Source organism: Lacerta agilis, chromosome 9 (assembly GCF_009819535.1).
Source record: "Lacerta agilis isolate rLacAgi1 chromosome 9, rLacAgi1.pri, whole genome shotgun sequence".
In the NCBI taxonomy this organism is placed as follows: domain Eukaryota; kingdom Metazoa; phylum Chordata; class Lepidosauria; order Squamata; family Lacertidae; genus Lacerta; species Lacerta agilis.
Window position 1 is genome coordinate 11,019,543 of NC_046320.1, and position 23,124 is coordinate 11,042,666.

The 23,124-nt window shown below is 43.2% G+C and overlaps 1 protein-coding gene across 2 annotated transcripts in view; it reads right to left on the reverse strand.

Moving 5' to 3' along the window:
• The window catches only part of HTT (huntingtin), a 101,273-nt gene that overhangs the window by 13,913 nt on the left and 64,236 nt on the right, over positions 1-23,124 (reverse strand). For both annotated transcript variants that reach the window (XM_033160422.1, XM_033160423.1), the window contains exons 43-59: positions 22,283-22,462; positions 21,463-21,639; positions 20,917-20,993; positions 16,600-16,738; positions 15,067-15,189; positions 13,130-13,340; positions 11,735-11,880; positions 10,464-10,641; positions 9,911-10,006; positions 9,536-9,723; positions 8,226-8,352; positions 6,593-6,693; positions 6,102-6,256; positions 4,044-4,183; positions 3,343-3,425; positions 2,099-2,229; positions 819-948 (exon numbers count right to left, since the gene is read on the reverse strand). In XM_033160422.1, coding sequence (XP_033016313.1) covers positions 819-948; positions 2,099-2,229; positions 3,343-3,425; positions 4,044-4,183; positions 6,102-6,256; positions 6,593-6,693; positions 8,226-8,352; positions 9,536-9,723; positions 9,911-10,006; positions 10,464-10,641; positions 11,735-11,880; positions 13,130-13,340; positions 15,067-15,189; positions 16,600-16,738; positions 20,917-20,993; positions 21,463-21,639; positions 22,283-22,462 — 2,382 coding nt within the window. The remainder of the gene's footprint in view (positions 1-818; positions 949-2,098; positions 2,230-3,342; positions 3,426-4,043; positions 4,184-6,101; positions 6,257-6,592; positions 6,694-8,225; positions 8,353-9,535; positions 9,724-9,910; positions 10,007-10,463; positions 10,642-11,734; positions 11,881-13,129; positions 13,341-15,066; positions 15,190-16,599; positions 16,739-20,916; positions 20,994-21,462; positions 21,640-22,282; positions 22,463-23,124) is intronic.

Consider the following 23,124-nt stretch of genomic DNA (forward strand, 5'->3'; position numbering starts at 1 on the left):
GCGCGGCTTCCGATTGGCTGCAGGAGCTTCCTGCACTCAAGCAGAAGCTGCCTCGGACGTTCAGCTTCTGAAAAACGTTCGCAAACCGAAACACTTACTTCCAGGTTTGCGGCGTTTGGGAGCAGATTTGTTCAGGAGGCAAGCCATTCAAGTACCAAGGTTACTTGGTTACTTGAATGGCTTGGTTACTAGTTAACTCAAACCCCATGAGTATATGAGATCAGCCTGCTCAGTGACTGGCTTCAGCTTTGCACTTCTTGAAATGCCCAACAGATCTTGAAATCTCTAATTTTAGGAACTTTGTGCTCAAGATTAGGACTGTTCCAAGAATGAAAATAGATTAGATTGCTGGCCTTTGAGTATATCAGTTGTGTAATCAAGTCCCAAGGTCTGTTAAGATTTCGCTGCTCTTTAAGAACTGAACCAGATCATCCCAGGCTTGCTGTCCACAAATCTTTAGAACTCTACTTAGCACCTGAAATTCATACTAAAGTACTGGAATTTGTAGGCAAATTTAAAGAAACAGAAGCATTTATTTATGATAGCCCAAAATAGTGTTAAGACTTGGGAATTGCAATCGTATATACAATATAGGTTCTCTGGTTAATTTGCACCCCAGCCCAGATCACCTCACGTTAGTTTCCCTTCAGTTCAGTTCCTCCCAGTTAATTTGCCAACAGATCCTGTTCCAAATCAATTCAACTCACTTTAAGTTGCCCAGAAAGCTTCTGAACTTACGCATTTTTTCCCCTTTATTCACCAAAATTTCAGAACAATATATTCGTTCAATATGACACTGAAAACACTATGACACTTACAGATCGGACAACTTCACTGATGAGGATAACTGGGGTCCTTTTGCCTGGGTTGGAGGGCAGAATCCACTGACTATACAACTCCAACAAGAATTGAGAACAGGAATGTATATCTACACCGGCACGATGTTTCCTATGACCAGATACAAGCAAAGTTAATAAGCTACTACACTGCAGTTATCTTATAATAATTTATAATAATCAAAACACGTTCAGCAAAGACTGGGTCTTAGGGAGGAGAAACAGCTTTGCCATGAATTTGAAGCACTCATTCAGCTGTTGGAAGTAGAGAATGGAGATCTGCCGTCAGGTAGGACAACGTATTTCTGGCTCCAAGTTCCTACTTACTAGCAACACAGGCAGTGCTTTGATATTTTTGACAAACATGTTATTTAATTGCGTTCTAAAAGAGCACACTTGAAGGCCAACCAGGAAGTCAATTGTGGCTGTGGTTAAGATTCATATTAATAGGGAAAGGGTGCTGTAACTTAGGACTGTCCAATCAACCTTTTATTGAAGAGTGGGAGCTGGGCAATACATTTTAAATGATCCCATTCTGCCAAAACATAAGGCAATAACTGAATATTTGTTACAGGCAGTAATGCCTTTTGCAACTACTGAAAGGCAGAGTCTTCTTTAGGATTAGAGTGGATGAGAAAGACTTTTGAGTATAGCTGAAAAGGTTAAATGCAAGAAGAATAAAATAAGCGGCTACCCTCTATTCAGTGCTGAAATGTTTACTGTAAATAGTCTCCTTAGAAATGAATATTCTCTTTGGTAATTATGGGAGATGTGATTGTATAATGTCTTTTGGTTCATGTGTGTTTCTGTGTGTGTGTGTGCGCGCACACACACACACACACACACACACACACACACCAATCAGTAAATCCACTGATTAATGAAGGCACAAAAGGATTTTCACTTCCGAATGCAAAACTAACTGCAGATTATTCAGATTACAAATATATCTTACTATATAATAAAATCATATACCAACTCCAACATGAGAGAGCAGCAGGCACGCGAGCAAGAATGGGTTGAAGTTCAAAAGAGAGTGGGAGGTGTTTCAGAGATCAGTTTGCCAAACTGCTCTCTGAAGTGACTCCCATCAGCCTTTAATAGTGGGCAGGGGTGAGCCATGGGGCGGCAGGTGAGGTGTAAAGGGAGGAGGTGTTGGCCAGGTGTGGGATAATTGGGGCTGGTAATGGGTTGGCAGGCAGGTGGGGTTGGCAAACGGAGCAGAGGTGGCAGCCGTGTGTGTGCGCAGAAAAATTCAACACCTGGAATTCATGGGAGAGGATGGTGGTGAGGAAGGGGCAGGCATATCACTCTCATCGTCTTCATCTTCATCCCATTCTTCTTCCCGCAGTGGAGTGATGTTATTTCCTAGCCACACAGAGTGGATAGAGACCTTAAACAAGAGGGGAAAGTATGTTAAGTAATTGAGTATTTTTACTTCTTAAAATGCCTTCACACTTTTGACATAATGAAAAACCACAAATTAGTTTCTAGCCTGTATACAAATGACATCATTACATTTGCATCTGTAGGCAGCATCTACGGGAAACCAATAATGAAAAGGTTAATGCAGTATGTTTGCCGGAGGCTCACATAAGCCTGTATCAGCAAAAGTTTCTGGAGAACTTTCAAAGGCAGCCCCATATATGACAGTAATCAAGCCTGGGTGTGATTAATAATCTAGCCTTGCATGACTAACTGCAACCAGCCCCCTTCCAAGTTAGCATCCCAAACAAAGTTGAAGTAACATGGTCTGATGCCACTTAGATTTTTGTTTGTTACTATGGTATGTATTTCTGTGTTTTTATAGTGTAAACTGTCCTATGATCCTCAGATGAAGGGCAGCATAGAAATTTAATAAATAATAATACCTGTAATTTCCTACTATGTATAGAAATGCTATATTCACCAGTTCCTTAAGCAGAATCTCTGCCTTAAAGCAGAATTTCCTGCCTATTGGCTCCCACAGAGGAGTACTGAACCTGTTACAACCACAAAATATTTTACAAATATAGGTTTTACTTGATCTCAGCATGATAAGGCTAAGCCAGTGCAGCTTTACAGGATGTTTGCTCTTTGTTCCGCAAATAACCCTGGTATTTTCCATCATCTTGTTGGGTACAATGGTTCCTTAGCGGTGCACCAATAGATATCCAGAGGGATGGGGGAGTGAGATTTGTTTCTTGCCCCCAACCAATGCACTTTTCAGGAATGGGGACCATAGGGAGGTAATAATTCCTCTACCCCCCCCCAAAGAATAGGAGACGCATCTGGTATGAAGCTTGCTCCCTAACCTCTACAGAAGATCCAAATGGGGTCCTGATAGCCAGAGCCATCTCATCACAGTTAATGAGATCACATGTCTGTTGCTCTGCTACTTCATTCTGTTTTCAATCATAATTTGTCTTCCCCTAAAATAATATTCCTACAATCCCAAGATTGTAATTCAGCAATTCTTGTTACACTGGAAAGTCAAGAATACAAAGGTTCAGACGTTTGAACAAACCTGTCCTAGTTTATAGCCCATATTTCCCATTTCACGCTCTGTATTGATCTGTAGTAAAAGCTTTTCATGGCCGATAAGAACACCTAAAATAAAAAGAAAAATATAAATTTAGTTTAGGCAAAGCCCACAATAAGCCTGAAAGTACACATTATCACCGTGGTCAACATATAGTGCTGACCCTTTTTGCTGCTGAGATGCTCAACTTGCCTTCTCTGTGCTGGAGATTCTGCTGATATGCTCTATTTCTCCTATCACTTGGGCTACGTTAAGGAACCTCAGCTGCTTTCTTTGGGTTCAATGGAATGCCCAGCAGAGTACCTTTATATACTCTCTGGAAGCCACTTGCCTGACCCAAGGTACAGTAAGGCATGGGTGGGTGCAGGGCTAGTGCCAATCCAATGGGCTGAGGGAGAGCTTAAACAGAGAGAAAGGCTCTTCCACAAGCAATGTCAAATGGGCAAATTCGGGGACAGCATGCTTCCCTGGAGCCTTGGAAGTTAACATTTGGGTGCTGCTGCATATTTCCCTTTGCCAGTTACTGCAGACAAGACTTAGTAAGATGCAGCAGTGGTGTTAGAAGAGTATATGCCAAGGATGGTTCAAGTCTGAAGAATACTTCCACAGCAAGTAACCTAAGGTTACTTTCCGTTTCCATTTCAAAAACTGTAGAACTTCTGCATAAGCAGCCATTGAGCATGTACCTGTAGCAGAAGGAGAAAGAGACGGAACAGGATCCCATGCTTGGTACAAGTGGTGGGTGGCAATGTTGTCTCTTTTGGATGCCATTTCTTGGATTTCTTGTTCTACAATTCCTCTTATGACATTTAATTTCCTCCCAAACCTGAAGTTCAGTAGAAATAATCATAAATGACTAAAGCATCTTCTACAGTCAGGAAACATTCACTAATAAAATGACCAGGATTCACTTCTGTAAAAAAGGCAAATCAACTAATTTAAAATGCATATCAACTATTAACAAACCTAGGCTTGATTTGCTTAGAACTAGCCTAATTTAGAGATTTCAAAATTAACCAAATGCTGTGAAAAGAAAAGCCTATCATTATACAGATACAGGTATTACATAAGACAACATGGGAGTTTATTACCCATAAATTCGCTCTTTGGAGGGCATTCCTTAACAGTGGGATGGCACCCTTCCTCCAAAAATAAGGTTGGTTGACAGCACTGCAGAGGGTCACCAACTATGAGAAATACCACACCTGCAAGGACCTTTGTTGGTGTCCCCCCTGAGGCAACCAATTTAACCCATATTTTCTTTATTGACGAAAGGGAATCCTGTGAGGCAGAGCAGTTCCTGGAGTTGGGAAAGTCCATCCCCTTCCTCTTTAGTTGGCTGGGCAGGCAACTTCTCCCCTCTTTGGGGTATGAGAGAAGAAGTAGGAATGGGTTTCCCACTTGCCTTGTGGGCTGCCTTTCTGCATTTTCCTGTCCCTGCAGACATTTTGAATAGGGATTGGGAGAGATGAGGCTCCTCTGTTTGCTTTTTCTTGTCCCAGAGGGCATTTTGATCTGGAGCTTCATGCCTTCACCATGAGGTGCACCACACACTCATTTAATGCCCATTGGAAGGAGGTGAGTTGCGGTGGGTGTGCATTGCCAGCCTTGCTTGGCTGCGGTACACTTGACTTCCCACTCTGCCCCGTCTCTGCAGTTTGTTTTTCTAAGTCCAGCTTGCCTGCTTTCCCTTTCCAATGAGATTTCCCTCCCACTTTCAATCTTGGTAGTAGCCAACTACCAAGTAGTGGTAGCCTAATTCCAGCACATGGCCCCTTCCCCTCTGTTCATTGGTCTTTCAGCTGACTTGGATCCTTCCCCCTCCCTCTTTCTGGCTGCAGTAGGTTTCCTGTCAGTTGGTCACATGCACACAACATAGGGGGAAAGCTAAACTCCTCACTTCTCTGGTGCCTTGATATAAACTGGAGGGCTTCCCATCTCTTGGGCTGCTGCTTTTTATTGTTTTATGTTGGTGGTGGAGGGGGCTGCCAGCTACCCTGCCAATTTGTTTGTTACAGCAAAGGGGGGAATTCCCACCTGTTCGGCTGCCTCCGTCCTGCCTGGCCAGTTTTTGTTTCTTTGCTACACTGGAGGAGGAAGGCAGCCCATGCCTTGTGCTGGACCCAGAAGGCCTTTAGGATTCTTGCTTTTCCTGTGTGTAAAAGGGGTGGAGGAGCTGGCATGGCATTCCCACACATTTATTTACCTGCCTTTACGGGTGATCATGGGCGTCAGTGGGTGCTTCCTTGGCCTCCTGGGTGAATACATATGCATGTGTTTGCCACCAAGTATTACCCAGGGCCGGCCCAGCTATTTGGCGGGGTGAAGCCATTGCCTTAGGTAGCAGAAGCCCCTGAGGCAGTGCCTCTGCAGGCATCCAACATATCCCTGCCACCTGTGAAGAAGCAACACTGGCACTGATTTCCAGTGAGATTTTGCCAAAATTATGCAAGAGCTCACTAGAGATTGGTGCCAATGCCAGTAGCGGTGGCAGCAGGGCAGGCGGCAGCAAGGGTGGGGGGTGGCGGCGGCGCAGGCGGCACTTCCTGTTTTGTCTCAAGTGGTGAAATGGGATGTGCCACCCCAGCACTACAGAATGCTATGTTCTATATTGTATTTCTGTATTTTGGACATTGGTATGAAAAACTGATTTTTTAAAAAAATTCTGAAAAGGATTCAGGGAAAGAAAAGTTGGGATGGGCATCACCACAGACAAGTATGAAGAGCACCAACACCAGAAGTACCTTGTATCTAGAGCTTTTAAAGCTTTGTTTCGAGGCTGCTGCTCCAAGCAGCTAACAGCTGGATTGCCTGCGAGTGGTATTGTCATTGCACTCAACACCAAGGATGTTATGGCTTGAACAGCTAGAACGTTTATTTGGGTCCTCTCTGTATCTTCCTGAAAAAATGTACACATGAAGCTAAAGTTAATGAGTGTAATTCTACAATAAGAAAAGAAAAACCTGCAAAGAAGCATCGTTTCATACCTAATAAATTAGGATTACAACTGTCTTCTTGGCAGAGCTCCAATTTGCAACTAAAGAGCAGAAACATGTTAAAAAAAAAAAAACCTCTCTTCATAGACAATTTGTACATTCTATTCAGTTTTCCTTGGGAGCTCTGTCTCCTTTTGTACTCAGGCCCATCTGTTCCAGTAGCGTTACTGGAAAATCCAAATCGGCAACAATATGGAGGTGGAATTGACAAAATAAAACCATTCATTGGATTATTTTACCTCTTGCTGGCTTTCCTCTTGGTCCAATACAATTGGCTGGGTTACAAGAACACCAAGTAGAGTAGCCCATGTCTCTTCAAACTGCATGCGGTTTGTCCACCCTGAGGGAAGAGCCAATGATGTTTACCACTTCAAATAATAGAGAATTACCAAAGTATAGGTTCCACAGCTGTATTTTTATGCCATTAGCAAAAGAAGTTTTTAGAAATCTCTGAATTTCTATCTGCCAGGGATGGGGAAGATACGGATGACTCTTTATGACACACAGAGTTTATGTGCAGAATTAACATATAAAACTTGCATTCTGCAACCATAATTGCATATTTTGGCCAGTACTAGAAATTCTTTCCTTGAAATCATAGTTTTATCCATGTGAGAACCTACAAAATTCCCGCACCCCAACATTCCATCCTGCTTTCTTCTGTGGAACACTGACTTTTGTTATGTCATTTTATGATTATAAATATATCCCATTAAAAAAAACTATGACAAATGTAACAATTATATCTATGCTCACACTCCAATCTGTGCATTCATATTAGAAGCCAAAAAATTTCCCTCTCCCCATCTACATTTTTGTAAGCATGTGGAAATGAACTCTTCTTTCCAAGTGGAAAGTTGGTTTAAATTGCAAAAGTAACTTATTCTGTAGTGTTGCATAGGTCAGTGTTTTTCAACCTTTTTTTGGGCAAGGGCACACTTGTTTTATGAAAAAAATCACGAGGCACACCACCATTAGAAAATGTTAAAAAATTTAACTCTGTGCCTATATTGACTATATATAAAGTAATTCTCTTGAATAGGAATCAAATAAACACAATTTTTCCCACGGCACACCAGGCAACATCTCGCGGCACACTAGTGTGCCACGGAACAGTGGTTGAAAAACACTGGCATAGGTAAAGGTAAAGGGACCCCTGACCATTAGGTCCAGTCGTGGACGACTCTGGGGTTGCGGCGCTCATCTAGCTTTACTGGCCGAGGGAGCCGGTGTACAGCTTCCGGGTCATGTGGCTAGCATGACTAAGCCGCTTCTGGTGAAACCAGAGCAGCGCACGGAAACGCCGTTTACCTTCCCGCTAGAGTGGTACCTATTTATCTACTTGCACTTTGACATGCTTTCAAACTGCTAGGTTGGCAGGAGCAGGGACCGAGCAACGGGAGCTCACCCCATCGCGGGGATTCGAACCGCCAACCTTCTGATCGGCAAGCCCTAGGCTCTGTGGTTTAACCCACAGAGCCACCTGCGTCCCTGTAGTGTTGCATAATGACAACATAAAATACATATTTATATTTGAAAATGTTCCTTCAGATTCTATGAAGTTAAAAGTTTATTTTGGATATGCAGGAAAGGGCATCTCAATTTTGAAAACTGATAAGCCATGTCCCATATTCAGAATCTGACCTAATGAGATATGCCACATACTGCAGTGTTCAGTGTAGCAGATCAGCAAACTGAAAAGGCCTTTGCCTCTGACTTCAAAATGCTAAGGTACCTCAAGGTCACCCACTCACAACCAAGGCTTACTTTGTATTAAACAGTTTAAAATAATGTTAGTTCACCATGAACAGTGTTTTAAAATAATAAAGATTAAACTACAACTCATATATTCAGCTCAATTTATCTACCTACCCAATGTGTTAATTCGATAGATAAACTCCTTGAATACTTCTCTCTCCTGAAGAAATTCTACTGGTATTTCTGGGAAATTTGTGCCAAAATCACCTGTGGGCTTTGGAGACCAACCCAGTTTCCAGACCTGTTATAGAGACATAAAGAAATATAAATATCTTGCAGTTTGGAGCCCTACCTTTCCACAGACATTAAGAGCAGCACGCTCTTGTCTTTAAGCTAGCACCCTCTGATTTGTCAACAACCATAGAGGGAGACAGGGAAGACATGTTGACTTCTTTGCATTTGTAAGAAGCTAAGACCCGATGTCCACAAAATGACACTCCCGCTTTTAACCAGAAGGGATTCTCATAAGACCACCACCAAATTCCTAATAATAATAATAATAATAATATTTATTATTTGTACCCCGCCCATCTGGCTGGATTTCCCCAGCCACTCTGGGCGGCTTCCAACAGAAATCAAATACAAAAATATTACACATTAAAAACTTCCCTAAAATGGGCTGCCTTCAGGTATTTTCTGAATGTCAGGTAGTTGTTTATTTCCTTGACCTGTGATGGGAGGGCGTTCCACAGGGCGGGCGCCACTACCGAGAAGGCCCTCTGCCTGGTTCCCTGTAGCTTTGCTTCTCGCAGTGAGGGAACCACCAGAAGGCCCTCGGCGCTGGATCTCAGTGTCCGGGCTGAATGATGGGGGTGGAGACGCTCCTTCAGGTATACAGGACTGAGGCCGTTTAGGGCTTTAAAGGTCAGCACCAACACTTTGAATTGTGCTCGGAAACGCACTGGGAGCCAATGTAGATCTCTCAGGACCGGTGTTATGTGGTCCCGGCGGCCACTCCCAGTCACCAGTCTAGCTGCCGCATTCTGGATTAATTGCAGTTTCCGGGTCACCTTCAAGGTAGCCCCACATAGAGCGCATTGCAGTAGTCCAAGCGGGAGATAACCAGAGCATGCACCACTCTGGTGAGACAGTCCGCGGGCAGGTAGGGTCTCAGCCTGCGTACCAGATGGAGTTGGTAGACAGCTGCCCTGGACACAGAATTAACCTGTGCCTCCATGGACAGCTGTGAGTCCAAAATGACTCCCAGGCTGCGCACCTGGTCCTTCAGGGGCACAGTTACCCCATTCAGGACCAGGAAATCCTCCACACCTGCCCTCCTCCTGTCCCTTTAGGCATGAAAACGTGTAATTTACATAGTTATATAATTTACTATGAGAAAAAGATACCTAGTAAAAATCAAGAAAAAACATGACAGTATGATCAGCAATAATTTTCAACATCAACTTTAGCAGTTAAACACATACCAATGGAGGAACTCTTGCATAGCTGTTTACTATGGGCAGTCTTGACAAGCTGATGATGATGTTCTTAAGAACAGGGGTGAGGAATGCTGGAATATGGCTATTTTTCTTGTGCCCCAAAGCCAAGACAGATTGCAAACATTCCACCAACTCTGCTACTATTTCACAAGTCGTTGCAATATACTCAAATTCTTGAATTGGGAAAGAATACAAAAATTCAGTGCAGAATACTCCAATACATGCAAACATACAGTATATAAGAAATGGTACAAAGATATAAAACATGCTACAGATTTAAAACAACAAAACTGAGTAAAAGTATCTACTAGTTAAATTAAAACACTATTATATGCATATTTGAAGCTTGAATCTCCTTACTTTCTCTTTGTGGATCTACTTCATCCTCACTTGCAGGTTTCGTAATGTTCTTCTTCCTTTCTGGACTAAGAAGCTGATTTCCAGGTTCAACTGCCACTATAACAGAGACACACCAAGCATTTCACAATGCTAATCTTTAATTCCCCTGAAGTAGCATTATTGGACAAGTATTTGTATTTGCAAGCTGAACAAAAATACTATAGTTCCGTAAGACAGGATTGCACAAACTGATGACATTTTGTTGAAGCTGTTTGATCTCATGGATTTTTGTACACTGAGAACTTCACTCGCTCCAGGTAAGTAAGCAGGGGCACAAGATGATACACAAACTTGGGATTGTATTTCGTGTTTTTTATTTTGTGTCTTATGCTGTAAACCACCCTGTGATCTTTGGATGAAAGGCAGTATGTAAATTTAATAAATAAAACAAAACAAACACAAAGCAGGTCCCAGGATGAAACTTGTAAAGGTATTAGGATGATAGAGACAAGATTCTGGGATGGGCCCCTTTGATTGAAGGAGCTTCCCATACTACTTCCACCAGGTAACTCACCTGCTTCTATGACGAATCTGATACAGTTGATTACAGAGCAGGCATGGGTCACATACGCCACTGATGCCAGCAGGTTCCATAAATTAGGTTGTTGTAATGCCAAACAGCAGCAATCTAACACAGCCTGAAGATCAATACTTAGTGGAATATTCTTATGTATCAAATGCCAAGAAAGTATCTAAGGAATAAAAACAATATGAGATGAGATGGGAACATTGGTACTTAACTGAAGGGTGTTTCTCTATGGCTGTTAGGATGCATCCATGTGGGAAGTTTCTCTCCCTAGCGCTCAAAGAGGAAGCTTCCCGTTTGCTCCAGTTTCTGTTTCTTGGCAAAGCTCCTAGTTCAAACTTAACATTATACCCAGAACAAGGGACCAAAGGAACGCAACAAAGAGAGAAAGGTTGGCCTTGGTACCCCAGAGCCAGTGCTGTGACTTATATGGTGACAGGCAGCCTGCAGATAAGAGTGTGGCCGTGGATCCATCCTGACACCCACACAGAAATACCCTTCAGGTGAGCACTGCTGGTTCCTTCTGCCTATTTGCCTCCCAGGGGGCTTGGTGCCACTTGGCAGGGCACCCCAACTGATTCTGCCCTTGCTGCCACTGAAGTGGTGGGAGATTGTGCAACTTGTGGGTGGCACCTCCAGTGGTAGGTGGAGACAAGTCCCCAGTCAATGCATCCTACATCCACTACAGAATATTTTATTCTTGTAGTTATGAGTATATTGTCTCTCCCTCCCAATTAGGAAAACAATAGACATAACCCATTCCAAACTAACTGCAAAAGGCTACAGAAAGGTTGGTGCCACCCTATTCACTTTCCAAACAGGTGTTGCAGGTGCTCACATCTGTAACATACTTTCAAACGGTTTCCACATATGCCATCTCAATAGAAGTAGAAAAGAAGAAGAGTTTGGATTTGATATCCCGCTTTATCACTACCGGAAGGAGTCTCAAAGCGGCTAACATTCTTAATTTCCCTTCCTCCCCCACAATAAACACTCTGTGAGGTGAGTGGGGCTGAGAGACTTCAGAGACGTGTGACTAGCCCAAGGTCACCCAGCAGCTGCATGTGGAGGAGCGGGGAATCGAACCCGGTTCACCAGATTACAAGTCCACCGCTCTTAACCACCACACCACACTGGCAGATAAAACTCCCCAAATCAAAAATCACTAGAACTATTACCTTGGATTATTTTATAGTAAAGGCTGTGATGACACACATATCTGATAAGCAATATTCTGTTTGCTATATTTGTGGCCTTACCTCTAGTAACATTACAACAAACTTCAGAATGTCACTTTCTTTGTCAGGTGGAATGCGAAGAGAGGGTGGCAGTTTTGAAAGTAACACCAGATGCTGACTTAAAGCACGAGACAAGACCATTGTGGATTGATACATCCCTGGGTCTCCTGCACAGTAAGGACATGTCATTAAAATGTTATCGGCAAATATCAAACTTTATAATTGAGGGGCACAGGGGGAAAATATCCTATGGGTAGCTTTCCATACTATGTGCAGAAATCATCTGGGATGAATGTAGAATATGGGAACCAACATAACCCCCTAATGTTGCCCAATTGACTAGTTGTTACAGGCAGAGAAGCCATGGCAGTCAATAAAAGTTGGCAGCCCTGATATATAATCTTGTTTAACTTAATGTTATGCTTAAGATACTTTGCATGTGAATTCTTGCCTTCCTTAAAGATGTGTGATTTCTTATTAATTCTGATGTTTCTTCCTTCTTCTCCCATTGAATTTCTTATTTTCAATTTCAAGCTTGCCTAATGAAAGCTGTAGGCACAGGTGTGATGCCTATTGTGATGCCTACAAGAGTTTGTGTCATGAACCTTGCTTAGTCATTTTAATTTTTGTATGGATAAATCCTTGTTTTCTGACTGACGGTTGAATAAAATTTTGATGATGATGTCATGAACCTGCATGTTTCTCTATTCTTTTTTACAGACCAGTGGGACGATGTGTCAAAATAACATGGGTTTCATGCTAAGTATGAGGTCCTCCAGTCTATATGAGGTCCCTCAAAAGGCGGGTCCTTCAAGTCTCACCAACACTACAGCAGGTAGATGGCAAATGAGCTTCCATGTAGCTAAGAACTATGCTGGAGTTATTTGGGCAACACAGGCCCCCCTCAGAAGCCTCCCACCTGAAAAGATATTCCACTACTTCAAGCAGGGAAACTGGGGTGCCAGAATCAGGCCAACTGGGACAGCTTGTGGCTTTCTTCTGAGGAGGTATGTACTGAAAACACAAAAACAATTCCTCCTCATGGTGCTGCTCAGGAGTACATAAACCAGCATGTAAAGAACGTTTCTGTGAAGTCATGTAAATTCCAGGCAGGAAGTGTGGGTATTCATGACACTGGCTCAACAGAAATAGGATCAACTCATCATCCTTTGACCTCACTAAAGATGCAAAATAAATGCTGGTGTCTCATACTAGCATGGTCTCACTTCCATTTCCTTTCTCCATATGCTAGGAAAACAGTCCCCAGCTTTCTGCAGGCTGATCTCACATGTCTTAATGATTTGATGGGGCAGGAATAGTTTGCCGGGGGTAATTGCTACCGCACAGATTTAGTTTTGTGAATGCTGCAATATAGCAAACTGCTTTATAAAAATAAATACTCTCTACTTCTATTACCAAAAATATCGCTCAACTTCTTCCAGTATGCTGATGTTTCATTTGGCTGCAATGGCTGAAAAACCTGGTGACTGGTGGGAAGTTTTTGTACGATAGCTGTCACATGACTGAGAGTTACCCAACGGGTAGCTTCAAAAAGGCTCTTCTGATTTTTGGAGATTTCATGCATGCCAAGACTTAAACATGGAGCTAGAAGGCTTAGGTTGAAGTCCTGAAAGAACAAATGATGGATAAAAGGTTGACAAAAAAACATTTTCACACAGAAAAGGAAAACTAGAAATTCTAACAAGCCTATATGGTTTAAAGTGCTAGCCTGGTTATATAAAGATTGTCAGTCAGGCTGGAATTGAAATAAATTGTTGAAAATTTTACATCATCAGTTCCTGTCAAGCTCAGATACAGCAGACAAATTGGAGGATACCTAGTGCAAGACTAGATTATCACAACACTCTGAAAATAAGAATAATTATATCTAATGCAAAAAAACTCACAAGGTATTTAGATTTTACACATATAGGCTTGAGCTTAATGCACCTCCTAATAGTGGCAAGCACTTCATCAGAATTTATGCTAAGCCACAATTGTATGAAATGGTGTTTTGTGTGTGTGTGTGTGTGTGTGTGTGTGTGTGTGCAGAAGGGAGGCACAGCTTCAGCCTCCAACTGAGTTTGATTTACATACGTAAACATAAACGGCATATCCAATGAAATCTACGGATGTTTCTATATTTGTAAAATACAAGATATAATTTATTAAAATTCCATTGAGCAAGGTGGCAAATGTGTAACCATTGCTCCTTTTTTTTACCTTTGCTCCTTTTAAACAATTTACTAATTAGCTATAGCTCAGGGCAGTCAATTAGTCACAAAGCTGCATATTTATTAAGTCACACGGACTTAATTCCAAGTAAGCATGCACTTACTTAGCCTTAGTAATAAATTTAATTAAGATTTTAAAAGGTCCTAACTTTTTATTTAAACGAGAGAAAAACATGGATATTTGATCATAGATTTCACGTGTCTGGATTCTTAAATAAAGAAGGTAACCATCTATTCCCTGATGTGAAGACTTGGCCCCCCAAATTAATTTAGCTTGGATATTTAAAAATACATATTCCATTAGGAAGGGGTGTGTAGGAATAGCCTACTGGATTAAGCCAATGATCATACAGTAACAGAATTGTAGAGGTGGAAGGGACCCAGAGGGTCATTATCTAATCCGGCATCCTGTTCTCACAGTGGCCAATGACCATGAGCCCCGTGGTCCTGACAGGCTAGGGTGGCAGTTGCTGTCAGATGAGGAGCAGGAGGATGCAGTTGGTAGGCTGTGCACTTAAAGGGGGGGATCTGTTGCCTTTAGGGGCTGGGGAGGCACACTAACTGGATGCTTGTCATTTCCTATCCATGCAGCACAGGGATTCCCAAGCAACGGAGGGAGGGCATCAACCTGCCAAGAGGAGAGGCTGGACTGCAGGAGGAGGGGGAGCCACAAGGGCTGAAACTAGGCACCGCATCCACTGTTGGGAACAGTGATAATGGAGTGGAAATGCTTTCACTACTATATTTTTCTGCATAAAATTTCCAACTGTTAGAAATGTGATGCTTATAAAATTAACTAGTATCATAATGGTGTCAAATTGAGCATCCGGGGGGGGGGGGGGATACAATACCAGTGAAGTCTAAAACAAATAGTTAAATTACTACTGAACAGTTTTCTCAGGCCTTAATATCTAACACGAAGTATGTTTTATTGAGTTTTTTATGTTCTAAAATAGCCACATTAAAAAAAGAAGATATGTGACATGTTACTTTTGTTTGTAATCATATTTTTATACTTGGAATTGTATTTTTGTTTGGATTATTTTGAAAAAGGAAAGCCAGTTCATAAAATTATATATTAAACCCCCCTTTATTTTGTAATGACAGCCAGCTAATTACCTTATGTAGCATAAAAGAACTCAGTTCGGGTTGAGGAAGCCGATTCACCAACTCTGCACCTTCTAACAGAGCCGAGGCCGACTTCGTGTAGCATTGTGAACTCACTAGTGAAACATACCAGTCCTTTCAAGAAAATAGTGTCAATCAACTACACATGCTTAAAAACAAAAAGAGATAAAACTATTTTGCTTTAAAACAAGCTTCTAAAAAGTACTCAAAAGTTGAAAGCACACCCATACTTTTGTGCTTGCTACCACCAGGGTTGTATTTACCTGATAATATAATCCTAAATTATTGGTGAGGGGACTGACCCCACCCCTCCTCTTTCGTACAGCATCCAAGGCTTCGGCTGGATCACCACAACCATTGTGGGTGACCAACAGAAGCCTCAAATGCCAGTAAGAAGAAAATGACAATTCTGAGCAAGTAGCAGTTCACCAGACATATGGACCCTATCAGAATTTTGTCAGCACAAACAGGGCAAGCAGTGCTACAGTGCTTTGATAATCTTTTAAAAGTCTGATTCACTTGGTTCTTGTCTTGCGATGCAAAAAGGTCCACTTATGCCTTCCCAAAGCAAGAGAGGTCACTAGATGAAAAACTGCTGCGTGAAGCTGCCCTTTGCCCTGACTGAGGTGCTGCATGCTCCGTCAGTTGGCCTGGACAGTTTTTTCCAAGAACGGAACTTGGCCTTCCAACGACAGGCTCACAGGTATCTGCACGCCACTGTACTGGCCACCAGGAATCTGTCCTGGACGGAATCTAGAGATGCATCTGCCAGAAAAGACACTGCCTTTGACACTTTTAGGAGAGACTTACAAAGTCTAACCAGGTCTTAGGGAGGATCGTCTAGGAGTTCCTCTAACCATATCAGAGTCACCATTATGTCCCCATGAGTCCACCCTCTTCCTGCATTCTCTACTACTACTGTATGTAAGCTATTGAGAAGGTGAGAGGTCAATCATCCTACAGCAAAACCCCATCTTTTTCTAGATGGAGACATACTTTTTTAATGCACAGGAATCCACACATTTCTGACTGCTTTCTGTAGCTCAAACAAAACCATTCCCCCACAAACAACAAAAGCATCACATTCTTAGCATTTTAAGAGGGGTGTGTGTGTGTGTGTGTGTGTGTGTGTGTGTAAACCAAGACATATCTGTTTTGTCCTTATTTAGACCACTGTATTTGATTCTGGGCATCCTATTCTGATGAGCAATTGCCAAAAATGATCAATTAAAAATTAATTAGGCCCACTTTTAAGGACAGCGTGTCCAAAAGGAACATTTTATCATGCTAAGTGTCTCTGAATACAATTGCTCTATAATATGGAAGCAGGAATCATGAAATTGCTGTGCAAACTCTTAACGTTTGAACAACACAGACACAGATTCTTGCTTTTAGCCAATTCAGAACAGAAAATGTACATCTATTTACTAAGTTTATTAGACTGAAAAGTGTTACCTGTACATTTCAAATAAACTTATAATTACAATAAATCTACAACAGTAAGATGTGTTTTCACGGCCTTACTTTATCTGGAATTACACTTTCCAGAGCAGGCTGGCTCTCCCCATCCAGTGGGTGTGAAGTAACCAAAGACGATGGGCTACTTGTTTCTGGTGCTACAGTAAGACGAAACCTATCCAGGAGTGAGTAGAGTCTTTGGTGTCTGGAAAAAAAGAAATGCAGCCAGATTATGCAGTGCCTAGGAGAGACAAAAACATTCTTGTAACATTTCCAGTGGATAAATGTGAACAATTTCAACAGTACAAGAGATATGGTGCACTTGATAAATTCAGCGGAACACTTCCATATATGATTTTTAAAAAGCAGGATGTGCTTAACAAGCAGGAAGTAATATATTTTAGCAGGCTCAAACCTTCCTCCTAATGAGAGGCAATAGACTCAGTGGGCCCTAGAGTTCTGTTCAAGGTAAATCAATCTGCAGAAGGAATTGCAGAGGAGAACAGAAAGGCTCTATATCCTTGAGCACTCTTCCTAACTAGTTTTTGAATTACTGTACAAAAATATTTTCCAAAAGAAAGAGCTTTGCTGTTACCAGCAGAAACCATCTTAGGTGCATCCAACTGATGCATGATCGCCAAAGTGCAGGTCCTTTTGGACCCAGAAGAAGGCAGAACGGGGGCAAAATTGGGCATGGTGCGCTTTTATGCACTCCACCGATGTGCACAGGTACCTCCTCCCTCTCCAGGGAAAATGGGACAATCAGAGCTATGATTGAGGTAGGCAGGTGTGTGGTTTATCTGAAGGTTCCCTCACTGGAGGTCAATTACATTAGCATTTGTTGATAGCATGTGCAGTTTCAGTTTATTTTATTTTGGCTTTAAGCCCATAGACATAACAAACAAGAACAGATAAAACACGGACATTCTGATTTACAATTACTAGCAACAGAATAAGTTAAAAGATATACAAATTAAATCAATTATAATGGAAATTAAAAATTTCAAGTTGCGTATAACAATCCATTGCGTCTCGAGTGTCACTACTGAGGTTAATTTTTTTGCCATTTGTAGAGTTACAATTGTATCAGAATCTTGCAACAAAAGAGCAAGATGAGACTCTTCATATAGTGGCATTAAATCATCAAACCCTCCCCTTCATTACATTAGATTATTCAGTTTTAAAGTAACACTAACCAATTAATGGTTTACACCTTTTGAAATGTACGATTAGTTCCTTTTGTTACTACCCTATTTTACACCATCTGCTATGCACAAGTGCTTAATCTGCAATTCTCTTTAAAGCTTCTACTGTATGAACTGTTACATTTCCTAAGTCTCGCAAGTCTTCCTGATGTCTCCAAATGTTTTCTTATCTACAACATAGCCTGCTTACCCTCTTCCAATCACATCAAATACGGCCGTACTTTCTTTCCCTCTAACAGTTTCTCTTCAAGACAACTTAACTAAATGATTTAACTACCGTATATCGCGGCGTACAAGGCGACTCGGCGTATAAGACGGCCCCCCAACTTTTCAAGGTGAAGAACAGAGTTTGGGGTATACTCACCTAGCCCGGGCTCCATGGTGGCTGAGGTAGCGGCGGCGGCTGGAGCGGCGGGGAGAGCGTCCCCTCTAGCCGCAGAGGAGTGCTCCGTGCTTGCCACCCACGCCCAGTGCGGGCTCCATGGCGGCGGCTGAAGCGGAGGGGAGAGCTTCCCCTCTAGCCGTACAAAGTGCTCCGTGCTTGCCGCCCACGCCCAGCGCGGGCTCCATGGCGGCGGAGGCGGCTGAAGCGGAGGGGAGAGCTTCCCCTCTAGCCACACGGAGCGCTCCGTGTTTGCTGCCGACGCCCAGTGCGGGCTCCATGGTGGCGGCTGAAGCGGAGGGGAGAGCTTCCCCTCTAGCCACACGGAGCGCTCCGTGTTTGCTGCCGACGCCCAGCGCGGGCTCCATGGTGGCGGCTGAAGCGGAGGGGAGAGCTTCCCCTCTAGCCGCACGGAGCGCTCCGTGCTTGCTGCCGACGCCCAGCGCGGGCTCCATGGCGGCGGAGGCGGCTGAAGCGGAGGGGAGAGCTTCCCCTCTAGCCGCACGGAGCGCTCCGTGCTTGCTGCCCACGCCCAGCGCGGGCTCCATGGCGGCGGCTGAAGCGGAGGGGAGAGCTTCCCCTCTAGCAGCACGGAGCGCTCCGTGCTTGCTGCCGACGCCCAGCGCGGGCTCCATGGCGGCGGCTGAAGCGGAGGGGAGAGCTTCCCCTTTAGCTGAATGGAGCGCTCCGCGCTTGGCGTCAGCTCGGGCTCCATGGCGGCGGCTGAAGCAGTGGGGAGAGCTTCCCCTCTAGCCGCACGGAGCGCTCCGCGCTTGCCGCCCACGCCCAGCCCGGGCTCCATGGCGGGTGAGGCAGCGGCGGCAGCTGGAGCAGCGGGAAGAGGCTCCATGGCGGCCGAGACTGCGCACGCACGCTGAGATGGCGCACGCAGCCAGCGGCGGGACGGAACTCCGCGTAGCGTCCCATGATGTTGCCGGCGTACAAGACGACCCCCGACTTCAGACAAGATTTTTCAGGATTAAAAAGTCGTCTTATACGCCGCGATATACGGTATTTTGTTCCCTACACAAGCAGGCAGAAATTGAGGTTGCTGCTTTCCCATGTTCGTTCCGCCTCTTTGTATTGTGTCAGAGATTAAGTCTGGCTAGAAAGTTCAGTCTTTGTTTACTAAACACACTTAACCTCTTCCAACTGCAAGAACAATTCTATTTTTATAATTACTACATTTATATACCCACTTGCTCCAAACTTCTTGAAAATGCAGTTTGTATTTCATAAAAAGCTTACAATCTAAGAGGCATGACACCAAAGAAAAAAGGAGCTAGGAGAGGATTGGTCAATAAGCAAATTTGGGCACTCTTTTGTATTATTACAAAATTAAAAAGGGGAATAGTCACTGCTTGGTGAGCAGCCAACCCAATGGAGTGTGTCTCAACATCCCACCTCTCCCTCTGGTGCAATCCAATGGTATGACTGAGGATCGGCATATTTACATCAGTTTATTATACAGATATGTACAAGTCAGAGCTCAAATTCCATGACCGTCTTAGTCACTCTCAGATTCCGGAAGTGGCGCTTTGCGAGAGCGCCTCCAACAAAACAACCTGGGGACCCCAAGTCTCCTCCTTTCCTCTTTCCGTTTCAGCCCCCTACATAATTGGGGCGACAGAACTACCGATTCCCCCTCCGTCCCTGAACTGGTGAGTTGGTGTCAGGACCCTGCAACATCTGACTTGCCCCCCCCCCGCCATGGAACTCCCTCCCTGCCTATTGCCCTCACAGGAAGTCTCAGGGCTTCTCTTGTGGTGCTGGGTACTTTCAACATCAGAGGTCCCTCCCTCCACCTCAGCCTGCTCTCTGCTGCCTCCGGAGGATCCCCTGATAGTGGAGGAGCCAAATCTGAGGCTGTTCTAGTTCTATTGGCCACAAAAAATAGCAGGGGGCTACCAAGATTAATATAAAACACAATTAAAAACCATTCTGTAGTATGTAAGCAATCCATAGCTAAAATCTAAATAGTGCAGAGTTGAGGAGTTGATACTGAAGAAATGGGATCAGGATAAAATCGTATGTTAAATGAACATTATAGAAGAAAACCATGGGGGAACTGGGCTTTTCCATCCCCACTGGGGCAGACAATGCTAGCTGGGGTAGTCCTAAGGGTAATCACGAGAGTTCCACCTTCTGGACTTGGAAACAAGTTCAGTTATCTCATTTCCCGACCCTCCAAGTACCCCTATTTTCCAGGGACATCCCTGATTTAGAAAAGCTGTCCTGTTTTCTGATTTGATCCCAGAATGTCCCACTTTTCCTTAGGATGCCCCTATTTTCATTGGAGAAATGTTGACGGGTATGGAGTTATCCGACCTCTGAACCATCTGAAGGCAATCATGTATAGGGAAGTTTTTTTCAATGCTTAATGTTTTATATGTATGTTGGAAGATGCCCAGATTGGCTGGGGGCAACCAAGTAAAGATGTGTGGGGTATAAATGCTAAAATTACCATTAGGGAATTGGATGTCCCTATTTTCATCAGTGAAATGTTGGAGGGTATACACTTCACAGATGGCATACACAGTATTACAGCCATTCTAATAACTGGAACAATTCAAAGGTGACAGGGAAAAGGAACCATGCCTCCCCCTGCCCCCCGTTGGTTGGGTTGGGGGACAAAAAGTTGGTTTAAGCAAAGCTTGGGGAGGACTACTATGATTTTCTCTCACAGGAAGCTGTTTAATGCAATTACTCCTTGTTGGGGGGGAAACCTAAGCAAAATACATTTTGAAAGATTGTCACATTCCATATTGCAGGAATACAGCATCACTAATGCATTACCTGAGTGCTAATCCAGTATTCTGAAGGTATTCCTGAATTCTATCCAACTCTTCAACTGGTAACTGAGCAGTGCTGTTCTATACAAAAACAAGAAAGGCAATACATTTGTATAAGTCTGGAGAATGAAAAATAAAACATACATTATGATAACTTAAGAATAACGCCAAGAAGCTGTGGTTAGCACTAATCATTGCTTGTTACTCTAATTTTACCTAAGACCACAAATATGAACTTAAATAACTTAACTTTTCTCTTAAACTGAAGTATTTTACATACTAGATATATGTATTTTTATTTAAAGCCTTGAGACTTACGCACATTAAATATATTGTGCCCCTCCCCTTCTCATTGCATTTAAATAGCTATGTTTATATACAACATTGCACATAACACAGTCAAGTCTCCCTATGAGACATGGTAAATAATTTTGTTCCCACAATTTACTTAACAGGCAGACTGAATGTATGTTAAATTTAAGAGCCTTGCACTGTATCAGAAACACTTGACAAACAAAAGTATACATAAACATGACAATGCATTTGGTACCTGCACCGTGGCAGCTAAAAGCATTTCTACTCGACGGCAAGCAAGAGTATCGACCATGCGAGCCAGCACACGGAATGGAGTACACAAAAGCTTGTCCACGTACAATATTAAGACAGCACCAGACTGGCTGAGGTGAATCCCCTCTAAGCATTGTAGAGTCTTCTTTACTGCAGTTGGCTAAACAGGGAATAAAAGAAAATTACAGGGCTACCCAAAAGCAAATGACAAATCAAAGTTTTGAACAGTTCTAAACAAAACAAATCATTCTTTAATGGAGTTATAGGTTAAACTCAGGCAGAGTCTAAACAAAGGCAAAAATGTACATACCACTTCCTTGAGTTTCTCTTTATGTCAACCTCGCCTCCCCCCCAAAATAACACCCAACTCTAACTCTTTTTTGCATCTAATCCTGACTAATTTAGAAGATACTCTAAGGAGTGCTGGGAGATAACAATAGGGTAGATGAATGCTAATAAACTGAATCTGAATCCAGCTAAGACAGAATTACTAGTACAGCAGGTGACATTTCTAAGCAAGGAGACTGTATTCAGCTGATTCTGAATAGGGTTACATTCTCCCTTAAAATTTACAGAATGGGATTTTTTATTGATCCAGCATTGCCCATGCCACACACACACCCAAGCCAATTTTGGGAGGTGCCGTGTGCACAGGGGAAGCAAAGGGAAGAAAGCCCCATTGCTCAAACAGAAATCCTTGCACAGGGCTTTTGCTGATGGGGCTCATAAGACGAATCCCAAGGTGAGGATAAGAGTCACTGAAAAAGGGCAACAGGGAATTTTTATAACTCTAAACAACTTACAGCTGCAAAGTTCTCACACCGCGACTGAATAGCCTGGATGAAAAGTCCACTCGCTGCTGAATTCCTGTGAATGGCACTAATGAAATCTTGCACAGGTGGTTCATGGGAGAGATTAATGAGATCTTGAACGTGATTCACTGTCAGCCAGGTTAAGTGTTCAGAATCATGCAGGTTTTGGCACTATAGAAGGGAAAAGAATTTGATTCATCAATTCTAAGGCAATGTCAACTGTCAACTGGGATAGCTCAGTTAGTAGAGCATACAATCCTTCATCTCCGGCTGCCTTCTGACCTCACCCCTCCCTTGTGGTTGGCTTTCACTTCTCTTCTCAAATGACATAATCTGCTATAATCCTGTACCTACCTACTTAGAAGCAAGTTGCTTTAGGTTTAATGGGATTTACGCCAAAGTATGTGTGTACAGGATTGTAGCCTAATGTCAGGGTCGTGTGTGAGCCTTTCACAAGAAAATCCACTTGCTAGCAGGCTTGCTTTAGAGTAGTATTTATTAAGTACATATTTACAAAGCAGAGCTCATTTCTCAAGCATCTGACCCCTCACTGTCAGTTGCCAGCACTGCCTGCTTGCAGGACCAACCCCAACATAGTATTTTTGGCAAACCCTGCTGATGGAATGAAGACAATCTCTTCATCTGTCCCTGAGCTGCTGGAAAATGGCTGTAACATCAGGGGCTCTCTCCTCCACCCCACTGTTTCCGCTTAACCCTTTCTCCTCCTTCCTCCCTACTGCTTTCCACAGCCTCTTGGTCGCCCCTCTCTCCCCCCTCCCTTTGCTCCGAACCTTGTTCTGACTGTCCTGTGACAGCTAAGGTATTTATAACTT